Here is a 14194-nt window from a genome sequence, read left to right as displayed (position 1 = left end):
AAATGGTTTTTAATTGTAGGAAAAAAAAATCAGCTAGAAAGAAGGATGGAATTCTTGATTTTGAGTGATTAAATACTGGAGTGAAATGACAAGAGAGTTTGAAATTTTTACCCCTAAAGGTTCTAACAGATGGATGACTCGGCAATCTTATGTAATTTTCACATTGAGTCTAGAAGCAGAGATCCAGACAGCCTGCCCTGTTGGAGTTCCTTTCAGTGCCCTAGGTCTTTCATTCTTAGGTACATTACATAATATTACTTTTAGATTGTAAGGTGAGTTTTAATGAAAATTAAAGGATCGATCCAAAGGAGCTTAAAGTTGATATAAAACCTTCTGATAGAAAAACAAAATGAGTTTTTTCATAAGGATTTTAAAATTTAAGATAGTTCTTGCCAAAAGGGATTATTTAGTGGTTAGAAAAACTTGAAAAGCCACTTGCTTTGCTTTCTTTCCCTGCATTTAAAGGTATTTCAGTTTGTGTGGTATTCAAGACGTACTTATATTTCTGTAGTCTCTGTACACGTTTTTCTAGAGTTATGTCAGAGAACATCTGCAACAAGATTTCCTTAGATTAGATCATCACATTATCTTTTGCAAAAGTACTGATTGTAGATTAGGAGGATCTAAGATGGTGACAGAGAGAGGAGTGGAAGCTAAGTAGTCCCCCTGGAACAACTAAAAGAAAAAAAAAAAAACAGGAACAACTAGTAAATAATCCAGAATAACTTCAGGGGGACGAATGTGACCATCCACTCATCATACACCAACCTGAATTGGGAGGAGTGCCCGAGATCACAACATAAAATCTGTAAGTAAAAACTGCGAATCCAAATCAGGATATCCCTCCCCCACAGCCCGAGCTGCAAAGCCTTGTAGTGCCAGAGAGAAGCTTTCTCCAGCTGGGGTTTTAATTAGCAAGTGCAAACTGCTCACTATGAGGTATGAATCCTCAGCAAGTAGACAGAGGCTTTGGGTGACAACTGACCTTGGAGAGCCAAAGGGTCGCCTCAGACTAGCTCTGTTCCTTTTTCAACTCAGTGGAGAAAGCCTCGGCCATTTTCAGTTCCCAGTTCTGTGACCCAGACCGGTGTGGCACAGGTGGAGAGAGACCATTGAAATGCTGATTACCTCCCCCTAGGGCATCTATCTTCTCTAAGAGGAAAGGGGTGGGGCCCAGCTCTACTACCTGCCTTTCATTCAGAACTTACACCAGTCAAGAAGTATAGGCTAACGGGCACCAGCTGCTGGGCAGAAAAGCACAGTGACCAGAGGCATCAGAGGGTGTACCAATTTTCTAAGACACACCTGCAGGGAAACAGCATACTGAATATTTCTTCCTTCTGGGACCTTAGCCCATTCTGGTCTGGGGAGGCCTGATTGGGGTAACTAAGTAAACCATGCCTAAACAACAGAAAACTACAACCTACACCAAGAAAAATGAGGTTATGGCCCGGTCAGGGGAACAAACTTGCACTTCACCTGTGATGCAGGAAACAACTAATAATAAGTGAATTCAAAAAGTTTGGGGAAGATATGGTAAAAGAGATGAACTGTATAATGAAAACTAAGGACATACATAAGGTAGAAATTGAAAGTTCAAGAAACAAACTGGCGGAATCTATGGAAATGAAAGGCACAACACAAGAGATGAAAGACACACTGGAAACATACAACAGCAGATCTCAAGAGGCAGAAGAAAACACTCAGGAACTGGAGAACAAGGCACCTGAAAGCCTACACACAGAAGAACAGATAGAGAAAAGAATGGAAAAATACAAGTAACATCTCCAGGACCTTAAAGACAAAACAAAAAGCAAGAATTTACGTGTCATTGGTGTCCCAGAAGGAGAAGAGAAGGGAAAAGGGGCAGAAGCAATAATAGAGGAAATAATCAATGAAAATTTCCCATCTCTTATGAAAGACATAAAATTACGGATCGAAGAAGCGCAGCATACCCCAAACAATAGATCTTAATAGGCCTACGCCAAGACACTTTATAATCAGATTATCAAACATCAAAGATAAAGAGAGAATCCTGAAAGCATCAAGAGAGAAACGATCTATCACATACAAAGGAAGCTTGATAAGACTATGTGTGGATTTCTCAATAGAAACCATGGCGGCAAGAAGGAAGTGGGGTGATATATTTAAGACACTGAAAGAGAAAAAACACCAACCAAGAATCCTATATCCGGCAAAACTATCCTTCAGATATGAGGGAGAGCTTAAAATATTCTCTGACAAACAGACAATGAGAGAGTTTATAAACAAGAAACCTGTTCTACAGGAAACACTAAAGGAAGCACTGCAGACAGAAAGGAAAAGAGAGGAGTGAAAGGTTTGGAAAACAGTTTTGGGAGATAGTAGCACAGCAATGTGAGTACACTGAACAAAGATGACTGTGCACATGGTTGAAAGAGGAAGGTTGGGAACATGTGGGACACCAGAACAAAAGACGAACAATAAAGACTGGGACTGTGTACCTCAGGCAAACCTAGGATGCTCAACGATTGTAATAAAAGGTACAAATATGTTTTTACTTGAGGTAGAACAAATGAATGTCAACATTGCAAGGTGTTAAAAATAAGGTGGGATTGGGGGGAAATACAATCAGTGCAAACTGGAGGCTAGAATTAACAGAAACATTGTATTCTTCCTTTAATGTAACAAAAGCAATACACCAAAGCTAAATGCATATCGAGGGGGGGGGTGGGGAATAGGGGAAAGGTATGGGACCCCTGGCATTGGTGATGTTGTCTGACCCTATTCTACTTTAGGTTAATGCTATCTTTCCTTTTGTCACCTGCTAGCTATCAAGTTTTTTTGTTTTTCTCTCTTTCTCTTGCCTTTTTCTTTCGCCTCTCTGCCTTCTTTGACTTTTCCTCCGTCTTTGTGGAAGAAATGTCCTTATATAGAGAGTGGCGATGGTGCTCAATACATAAATACATGACTATACAGGGAACCAACAATTGTTTACTTAGGACAGAATGTCTAGTGTTTGAACAAAACCATCTTAAAAGAAACAGGTTGATGAAGAAACCTTGAGGGCACTATATTGAGTGAAATAAGACAGACACATAAAGGCAAATATTGCAGAGTCTCACTGATAAGAACTAAGTATAATATGTAAACTCATAGACAAGAAATATAAGTTACCAGGATATAGAATGAGGCTAAAGAATGGGGAGTGATTGCTTATTAAGAGCAGAATGTTCAACTAGGGTGAACTTAAATATTTGGAAATGGACAGGGGTGATGGTAGCATGTAATGAGAATAACTAACAGTGCTAAAAGGTGTGTGAAGGTGGTGGAAAGGGTAAGCTCAGAGTCACGCATGTCACCAGAAGGAAAGTTGGAAGTTAAAAGATGGGATTGTATAAAACAGTGAATCTTGTGGTGGACAGTGTCCGTGATTAACTATACAAATATTAGAAATCTCTCTCATGAACTAGAACAAATGTATGTCACTATAATGAGACGTTAATAATAGAGAGGCATATAGGGAAAAAATATATACCCATTGCAAACTATATACTACAGTTAGTAGTATTTTAACATTCTTTCATCAACAGTAGCAAATGTACTATACCAAAACTATGAATCAGTAATGGAGGGGGTGGGGCACTGTTAGGGGTATGGGAGGATGTGAGTTTCCTTTTTTTTGTCTTTGTTTCTTTTCTGGAGTAGTGAAAATATTCTAAAAATGAAAAAAAAAAAAAAACTCTGTTGATGGATGCACAGCTGTATGGTGGTGCCGTGGGCAATTGATTGTACACTTTGGATCTTTGGATAGTTGTATGGTATCTGAACAATCTCAATTAAAAAAAGTACTAATTGTATTCATTTTATTTGTTTTGGTTTTTTTTTCTAGGCACCTAGTGACAATGGTTCTAAAATCCAAAGCTTTATTTTAGAATGGGATGAGGTAAGTAATGTGAATCTCTTTATATTTTTAATCCTTCAAAAGGGTTGAAATTGTGTGCATATCCTCAGGCAGAAAGAACTTCTCTTAATGATTTTTTTTTCCTCTTTAAAAACAGTATGAATGATTTCCATGTGGTAATAGAGTAAATTGGTGGTGTTCTTAAAAAGCATTACTGACTAGACGTCTGGATGTTTCTTTTTTTTTTTTTTCAATTAAACCACCATCAAAGCTGTCACTGAGATAATTACCTTGATTAAGATAACAGTGTTTTCCATATCAGTCTTAAAGGCAAATATATTTGTTTTCTGTGGCTGCTGTAACAAATTACCACAAACTAGGTGGCTTAAAATAACACACATTATCTCTTACAGTTCTAGAGGTCAGAAATCCAAAATGGGTTTCACTGGGCTGAAATCAAGGTGTCCATGGCCATGCTCCTCCTGGAGGATCTAGGGGAGAATCCATTCCTTGCTGTTTCCAGCTCCCAGAGGCTGTCCTCATGCCTTGGCTCATGAACTTGCATCACATTGCTTCTTCTCCCCCTGCTTCCACTGTCACATCTTCTGTCTTCAAATCTTCCTCTGTCTTCCTTTTAAGACGTAATTACCTTTAGGGCCCATCTGGATAATCCAGGATAATCTTCCCATCCCAAGATCCTTAGGTTAATCACATCTGTGTAGTCCTTGTTACCATGTAAGTTATTCACAGGTTCCAGGACTAGGACGAAGATATACCTGGGGGGCCATTATTCAGCCTACCACAGCAAGCAAGGATCCTGAGCTTTATGGTTTAGTACATTGTTTTGCTTTCAGTTATATTCTCTTCTGCCTTGATGCTTTATACGACAACTAAGAGGAGGGACCAAAGAGAGTGGAAGAAATCCCTTTGATAATTTAGGGATTCAGCAATATATTTAAAAGCATAATGAGGCACAGCTAAGTGGGTTTTATTCTACAAGTGCTAAGAGAGTTCAGAATTAGGAAATCTATTAATATACCACATTAATATAGAAGAAAAAACCATATCATCTAAATATATGATAAAACCACCTATCCCAATTAAAACTAAAAACAAATTAGGAATAGAAAGATAATTCCTTATTGGATAGTTAATTTATATTAAAATAACTATCACTAAACAATAAAGGAATTTCTATTCAAAGCAGAAACAAGTCACATTTGCCAGCTATCTCTACCTTTAACATTATTCAGAAGTTAATGCAGTATGGCTTGAAACACCAAAATAAGAGGTGTAACCAGGGGCTGGGCTGGACTGAGGGGCAAAATCATAATTATTTAGTGATGATGGGATTTTCTACTTAAGCAATTGTTAAAACTAATGAGAATTCAGTAAGGTGGCCAGATACAGACTAAAGTTTTTCTTTGACATGTAAGTCACCCTAATCACCCTTTTCCTCTACCAACACAGTAAAGTGAGGGAGAATGAGAAACTTGCCCATTTTACTTAGATCCTTAAATTTCTAAAACAATTAATTATCCTGAGCTTCAGTGTTAAATCTAAGAAGTAACAGCTTCAGAATTTTTATGTCAAAGACACTTATCAACTATCTATAGGTGGGGGTTTGGGGTAGAGACTTTCTTAAAACCATTTGTGTGGAACTTTTCATAGGTTGAAAAAACCATCAGTTTCCCTATCAGGTATCACCCAGTTTGTGACACTACTAGTCCCCCATGGAGACTGCAGGCTCCATACCTGGAAAGAATTTGTTTTACTAAAACCAGAGGTTTGGCATTTGCCAAAACACAATACATAATTCAAGAATGTTTACGAAGAAACGTACTCTCCAGTTTCTGAATTCTGCATTTAATGAACTAACTCATATAAAGATGTGAGGTGTCTCAACCTTCTCTTAAGACCCATGACTTACATGTAACAAAGATAACTTTTAATGTGTACTAGCTAATATGTTACTATCAAGTAGGCATCAATGTGCATTTATCTTTTTATAAAAATGTGCATGATATATAATAATCAACCATTTATTTTAGGGAAAAGGAAATGGAGAATTTTGTCAGTGTTACATGGGCCCACAGAAGCAATTTAAAATTACTAAATTGTCACCAGCAGTGGGTTGCAAATTTAGACTGTCGGCCAAAAATGACCATGGTACAAGGTAAGGTATATTTTGGAAAGTGATTATAGATATGTTAGATTATCCAGTAAATTTCATTTGTGTAAATTATTCATGGTCCAAATTATCCAGTAAAACTGCCTAGCTTATCACTTTGTTGATAATAGTGGTTACAGTTAAGACATGTTACTAGCCTAGCAAAAGCTATAAGAGAATGCCTTAATCACACAGGAAACACTAGAAGGGTAAAAACTAGCAACTTTACCAAGATTTTCAAATAATATTGTATATCAGATCTTTATATGTGACCAAGAGGTTTTTCTATTGATCCTCAGCATGTGTGATTTCATTATTTCATTAAAAATCTGGTGAACTCTAAGAACATCAGAGATACCCAATTTAAATAGAAATGCCAAATGCCTTTTAAGAGTTGGTGTAGAAATTATTTTTGTTTTATAGATTTCTCTGCTCCCCTTTATGGGAACAGATATGTTTAATTATAGAACTGAGAATTTACGTTTCTGTTTCGTATAAATGGCATTATATGAAACGATGTTTCAAAAGTGTAAAATTTATACCAATAAAAGAGTGAGATTGTGTTCAAACTTATTCTGTAAGCTAATGTATAAATTTTTCATTGAGATAAATTAAGATAAAGGTTTAAAAATCTGAAAGTAGCAGCATTTTTAAAAGAATACTAATTCACTGTAGGTATCTTATCTAGTTACCATAAAGATATTGTCAAATCCGAGATACATTATTTGGCTTGTAATTAGTTATCAAAATTAGTTCTTTAATTATAAAAATTTTTTTTTCATTTCTTGTTCAAAACCATTTGTTTCAACAGTGGTTTTAGTGAAGAAGTCTTATATTATACCTCAGGCTGTGCCCCTTCTATGCCAGCAAGTCCTATATTAACCAAGGCTGGAGTTACTTGGCTATCCTTACAGTGGAGTAAACCCTCAGGAACACCATCAGATGAAGGAATTTCCTACATTTTAGAGATGGAGGAAGAAACTTCAGTAAGTATGAATATGTATTTTAAATAGGGTATTTAAAATGTATTTTAGTGTGGCATAATCCTATATATATGTGTGATCCATTATGCCACAATAGTTAGCTCCTTCCCCAAATCTTCTGAAGTCTTGGTTTGTTATTGTTTGGGAGGAGTAAGGAGTTTCTGTTTCCTTGATGTGTAGGAAGGGTTCTCTTTTTTGCGTGTTTGTATGTATGTATGTGCCTGGGAGCAACATAGACTACATTTTAAATGTGTATGCGCTGGGGGAAAATGGGAGAGAAGAGCACCACAGCCTCCTAAGCTAAGCAGCTTTAAAAGATCAGGAAATAATGTGTCTGCCTTCTCCTTGCACTGCTTCTCGAAGTGCCACAGAAGATTTTAAAAGCCTCACATGCATCTCTGTTGTGCAGATGAATATAGTTCTAAACTAGTGGCTCATTTCCTGTGAGGTACAATCTATCTGATCAAGAGTTAGGGTATCTTCTGTTAGTTCTGGATGTAGTTTCATGACTTCTCAGAGCCGCTTTGAGGCAATAGGGTCAAATATAGCATTGGTCCACTCCTAGATATATATCCAGAAGAATTGAAATCACACATTCCACAAAAATTTGGGCACAGATGTTCGTAGCAGCACTATTCACGGTAGCCAAAAAGTGGGAACAACACAAACATCCATCAAATGATAAATGGATGAACAAAATGTGGCCTAACCATACAACAGAATATTGTTCAGAGATAAAAAGGAATGACTTACTAGTCATGCCATGACATGAAAACATTAGGCCAAAAAAAGAAGCCAGTCACAAAAGACCACATATTATATAATTGTATTTATATGAAATGTCGAGAATAGATAAAGCCACAGAGACAGAAAAGGTATTAGTATACGGGCTGGTGAAGTGTCCACTAACAGGTATGACCTTTTTCTTCAGTGTGATGAAAATCTTTTGGAATTAGATATTAGTGATGGTTGCACAACTGTATAAATATACTTAAAAACTGATGAATTGTACACTTTAAAATGGTGAATTTTAAGATAGGTAATTTGTATCTCAATTTTTAAAAATTAAAAAACAGCACCAGGAAAATAGTGACAGCATTTTATTATCCCTGGGGCTATAAATAGCAATTCCAAACCAAATTGACATCCCAGCCATCTAGCATAATTAACCATTCATTTATGCATCTAAACACAACTCTGTATTCAGGGCAAGTTAAATATATTAAACAGTTATAATTCTGTTTAGTTTTTGCAACATCTCTCTGGAAAATCCCTATTGGTTCTAGGGATAAGCTTACTGATGACAAAGTTACCATCAGTTCTGACTCCTTCCAAGCCTACTTACTCCCTCAAGACAAAGATTTTCTCTTGATTACCCTATTTACTGACAAGTGGTTTCCTTCATCCTCTGAAACTGTTCAGTAACATTTCTGGATCCATCCATTTGAGATAAAAGTGTCAAGGTGAGGATTACACCCAAGGGCATGAACCGCATTGCACACGGGAGAAAGTAAAGAACCTGGGTCTTTCCACATACGCGTGCTCCCCCATTTCTCCTGTCAGGCATCTTGTGAAGACTTTGTTTTCCCTTTCCAGGGATATGGTTTTAAACCTAAATATGATGGAGAAGATCTTGCTTACACCGTGAAAAATCTCAGACGTAGTACAAAGTATAAATTTAAGGTAAGCTTTGAAAGCTCTTAAAAGATTTGCCTCTTGTTCTTAGTCTTTTTGTTCTCATCTTTTTAAAGCCAAATACATACCTCACTCCTTTGGTTTTAAATGTTAAATATTTTTGGCCTTTTCTAATGAGCTTTGTTGTTTTACTTTCTTACTACTATATAACAGGACTTCTTAAACTTTATGTATTTAAATTCAAAACCAGTTTTGATGTTTTACTGAACTTTTACGTGCATACAGTATGCAAACATCTTTAAAAAAGTAGAGCATATCCACAGACTGCATTTTTGGCAGGGATATCTCAGAAAATAATGCTGTTTTTCTCAGTGCAAAGTAATGCTATAGTCTCAGTGTGTCATACCAGCCGGTGCAAAATTTCATCATTTCCCATTACTGCTAGTCACTAGATAAAGGTGATATCTATTGTTTCTTCACTATAAATATTATGTACTGTGTAAATATCTTGTTCCTCAGCAAACTTGCACTCACTAATTTTAATACCCATTGATGTTTCTTGCCTGAATCAAGTGATTGATGGTTACCAAACGGTGATTTTTTTTTTTAATTTTGTCGTTCCTTCTACATTTATAAGTTGTCATTCTACTCTTGAAGAAAAAACTTTCTCTTCTCCCCATTTATTTATATTAGTACGGTTTCATGGATTCTTATTTATTCAATGGATTATACTTTGCTTACTATTGTTATTGATTTTGAAGCTCAAATTGCCTGAAATTTGAGAGGGTTTTCAACCTGGCTTCTGAATCTTTTGGACATGTCCCCATCATTCTTTGAGCAATTCCTTCAAGATACTCCAGCTCATCTTGTATAGTCTTTGCTTCAGCCCTGGAATTGGCCATGTCTTGAGGCACCCTGATTCCTTTTAGTGGACAGTGGTATTCAGGAGCCAGGTTCTGGACATTAGGTACACTTACTGCTCCCGGCACCCTCTCAGTGGACAAAGCTGAGAACAGTCTGTATGGATGTGTTCTGTTAATGCAGCCACACAGATAAACACATACATAATTTTCTTGCACAAACACATTGACATCTGTATTTTTATGCGTATGTATTTTAAAAATCACGAGTTCATACCAGAAACCTCTAAGGCTAACCCAACAACACAGGCTATTTCTGGGTTTCTCCCTTTCCTTATTTCTCACTCCATCGGGAACTTTGAGAAACTTTGAGCCAGTTATGTTCAGCATATTTATTAAATCAAATTCCTCATTTTCCCCCCACAACCTTCACTAAGACTCTGTTCAGGGTACTTGAATTCCTTTGACAACTGCAGCAAATGCTGATCTTGTTCAGCCTGCCTGTTGACCATTGGACTGAATAATTCCAGGAGGAGGGCAGGGAGACTCTACATGTCATTCTTGCTTGCTTGAGGCAGTAGCAGGCTTTGAAGATTCTTCTACTATGGAGATTACTGAAATTCTGTTATCTCTCCTAGTATAGTATCATTCTAGGATATTTTTTGGCTCTTCGACTTTTTTGGCTATCCACATTGCTATTTCTTGGCAGACAGTGATTTCTCTGCTTGAATTAGTTAATATAATAGTTTATATAAGCCAGCTTACATATTTGTCCAGAAATTTTCCCAAGAATAAAGCAGGATGCCTACCAGCTGATAAACTGAACATGTACATTTTCTAACCAGTGCTTGTTTAATCAAATCATTTGAATTTAAATAAATGATAGAAGCCAGTATAAATTCTTTAAAATATTAAAAAACTAAGATAAATTTTATTCCTTCTCTTAAGCAGACCTTAGAAAAATTTAATAATAATGGGAAATTTTATTATACAGTACATAATTAATTAGGATTTATTTTATACCATTGGCTTCATTTTCAAAACTTCTGATAACTCTGGATCATCTTAATTTCCAAATAGTTTTATTATTTACAAGATTTATAAAACATATAAGAAATATGTATGTTCATTCTAATTTTCCTCTTATTATGTTGCATTGTACTTTTCCTTCAGTAGTGACTGTCATACCAACAGGTCTTCTAAATTTTAATATGTAATGTCTTTATAATTTACTAAGTTTATTAAAATTCTTAGAATTCTGCTACCATATAACACCAAGGTGTTACTGCCACAGAGGGACTAAAATGTACTCATACACACACACAAACACACACACACATACACACACACAAACGTGTAATATTACTTACTGATCCACTATAAGCAAATCACATACCACTTTTTGTTTAAAACTGTGAAATTACAGGGTAGAGGAGGCGTTCCAGTTTGCTATTGCTGTCGTTAAGCATAACACCAGAAATGGATTGGCTTTTATAAAGGGGGTTTATTTGATTACACAGTTACAGTCTTAAGTCAATAAAGTGTCCAAGGTAAGGGGAAGCCTTCACTGGAGAAAGGCCAATGGTGTCCAGAAAACCTCTGTTAGCTGGAAGGCACGTGGCTGGCACCTACTCTTGAGCTCTGGTTTCAAAATGGCTCTCTCCCAGGATGTTCCTCTGTAGGCTGCAGCTTCTCAGGGCAAACTCTCAGCTCCTGTGCATTCTTCAAAGTGTCCCTCTTGGCTAGAGCAAGCTCGCTTCTTCTGTCTGAGCTTATGTGGTGCTCCAGTAAACTAATCAAGGCCCACACTGAATTGGCAGGGCCACACCTCCATGTAAATTATCTAATCAAGAATTATCACCTACAGTTGGGTGGGTTGCATCTCCATGGAAACACTCAAAGAATTACAGTCTAATCAACACTAATACGTCTGCCAACAAAAGACTCCATCAAAGATAATGGCATTTTGGGGGACATAAAACATTCAAACTGGCACAGGAGGTATGCAATCACAAGCAACAAGGAAACAGTGATTGCTTTCAAAAAAGCACCCCCAAGAAACTGAAGTAGAGGTTGGAAAAAATATGCCTCTAACCCACCTCTTTCAAATCACTGAATTAGAGGAAGGGGTTACATACTGGATTGTTAAATAAAAATTAAAATAGTGGTAAGATCTAGAGCAGTGGTTCTCAAACTTTGGTCCCCAGCCCATCCTATCAGTATCACTTGGGAACTTGATAGAAATGTAGATTCTCTGATCCTGTCCTAGATCTACTGATATCAGAAATTCTTGGGATGGGGCTCACAATGTCTCTTCTAACAGGCCCTCCAGGTGATTATGATGCTTGCTGAAATTTGAGAACCCTGATCTAGAGAAGAAAAAAGAATACTAGGAAATAGAAAAGATGATTGTATAAAAGTTCTAGGAATTGAGACATTTACTTTGATTCTGCCATGTACTGGGGGCCAGTTGAGGGAAATTTGAATCATTAAATCCCCATTGTCATGTCTCAGTTTTGTTTCCAGCTTGACATTGCATAATTCTCTTTCAAATGAATGTATCAAAATAAAATCATAACACTCTAAAGAAATCTTTGATCACTAAGCAAAAACAATAAAAGTATTAAAATATGAAAAAATCATAATCCAGGAAGCAATGACTAGATAGCATATTATTATTTCTAAAGAAGAAATAAGCACATGATTAACACAAAATAAAATTCTAATATGACCAAGTTTATCAATTGCCAGAGTCCCAAGTAAAGAACAATCTAAGATGCTCAAAACTAAAACAAAATTGGAACAGTGAAAAAATTAAAGGACAAAAGAAAAACAAGAAAATAAAATTTTAAAGAATGAGAAAGCAGTCAGAATTCTTAAAATCATTTAAAATGTAGAGGGATAAACAAACAATTCTAATTCCCATCAAAGAGTTCATTGGAAGCTAGGGTAGACCCTTGTGTCCAAATTTTTAAAAAAGGATTAAAGATTTCAGACACCAGTGGCCAGTCCCTGTAACTCTGGGCACAGAAAGCTGATGCCTTGCTTCCTGAAGTTTCTGAAAAACAGACGTTCTAGTTTGCTAATGCTGCCAAAATGCAAAACACCAGAGATGTATAGGCTTTTATAAAAGGGGGGTTGTTTGGTTACACAGTTACAGTCGTAAGGCCATAAAGTGTCCAAAGTCAGTCATCAACAATCGGGTATCTTCACTGGAGGATGGCCAATGGTGTCCAGAAAACCTCTGTTAGTTGGGAAGGCACGTGGCTGGTGTCTGCTCCAGAGTTCTGGTTACAAAATGGCTTTCTCCCAGGACGTTCCTCTCTAGGCTACAGTTCCTCAAAAATGTCACTCTTAGTAGCTCTTGGGGCATATTTCCTCTATTAGCTTCTCTGGAGCAAAAGTCTGCTTTCAGTGACCATCTTCAAACTGTCTGTCATCTGCAGCTCCTCTCTCAGCTCCTGTGTATTCCTCAAAGGTCTCTCTTGGCTATAGCAAACTCACTCCTTCTGTCTGAGCTTTTACAGGGCTCCCGTGAACTAATCAGGGCCCATGCTGAATGGGTGGGGCCATACTTCCATGGAAATTACCTAATCAGTTACGGACTACAGTTGAGTGGGTCACATCTCCATGGAAATGCTCGAAGACTTACAGTCTAATCAACGCTCATAACGTCTGCCCCCACAAGATTACATCAAAGAACATGGCGTTGTGGGGGATATAATACATCCAAACCAGTACAACAGAGTTTTGCAAAAAGCAAGGCTTCGAAAGGTCAAGAAATGAGCATTTTGAACTGAGAACCATTAGATAACCTTTTCTTCAGCTTGTTCCTCATTTTTGAGGCCTTTTCATAGATGGAGAGAAGTCAAAACAGTATCTGGAGCTTTCACCTTCTCATGTTCTGTCCTTGTAATTCACTTATACATCAGCGTCTTTGGCAGTACATAGTCATCTCCCCTTCCTACTTTTTATCTTGCCTAATGTCATTTTATGTTCTGCTTCCTTTCTCCTCTGCCCTAAATCTAAGTGTGCCCAAGTTTAGTCCTTAGCTCTCCTTGATAGTATATTCTTTTGACCCTTGGATATATCATCTCTCTGCCTTATCTCAGCTGTCACTTCTGTTCTGAAGAATACTAAATCTCCAAAATTGTACTGTACTCATCTGCATTCAGGCTCTCTCAAATTCCTATCTGAGTTTATATATAAATATATATACATATATATTTAATTTTTCTTTGTTTTACAAGCATTACCCTTCCCCACCCCCACCCCACCCCCACCTCACCCCCATTTCTCCAGGTAACCTTTAATCTTCTTTCTTAGCTCTGCAGATTTGCTATTTCTAGACATCTCTTATAAGTGATACCATATATTTTTTTCTCCTTATGTGCCTTGTTTATTTCACTGAACATAATGTTTTCAAGTTTCTTCCATGTTAGAGCATGTCTTATAACTTCATCCTTTCTTATGGCGAAATAACATTCCATTGTGCATAGGTACCACTTTTTGTTTATCCGTTCATTTGTTGATGAGCACTTGTTTTGTTTTCCACCTTTTGATTATTTTGAATTATGGTTCTTTAAACATAGGTATACAAGTATCTGTTTGGGACCCTTATTTCACTCTCTTTGGGAATATACCTAGAAGTGGAATTGCTGGG

At 36.9% G+C, this 14194-nt stretch overlaps 1 protein-coding gene across 3 annotated transcripts in view; it reads left to right on the top strand.

Moving 5' to 3' along the window:
• The window catches only part of FNDC3A (fibronectin type III domain containing 3A), a 233679-nt gene that overhangs the window by 201518 nt on the left and 17967 nt on the right, over positions 1-14194 (top strand). For all 3 annotated transcript variants that reach the window (XM_037799659.1, XM_037799660.1, XM_037799661.1), the window contains 4 exons: positions 3872-3925; positions 5935-6059; positions 6865-7039; positions 8633-8719. In XM_037799659.1, coding sequence (XP_037655587.1) covers positions 3872-3925; positions 5935-6059; positions 6865-7039; positions 8633-8719 — 441 coding nt within the window. The remainder of the gene's footprint in view (positions 1-3871; positions 3926-5934; positions 6060-6864; positions 7040-8632; positions 8720-14194) is intronic.

The sequence above is a fragment of the Choloepus didactylus genome, chromosome 12 (assembly GCF_015220235.1).
Source record: "Choloepus didactylus isolate mChoDid1 chromosome 12, mChoDid1.pri, whole genome shotgun sequence".
Taxonomy (NCBI): domain Eukaryota; kingdom Metazoa; phylum Chordata; class Mammalia; order Pilosa; family Megalonychidae; genus Choloepus; species Choloepus didactylus.
The sequence above is the reverse complement of the archived record's forward strand: the minus strand, read 5'-3'. Positions and strand labels throughout refer to the sequence as shown.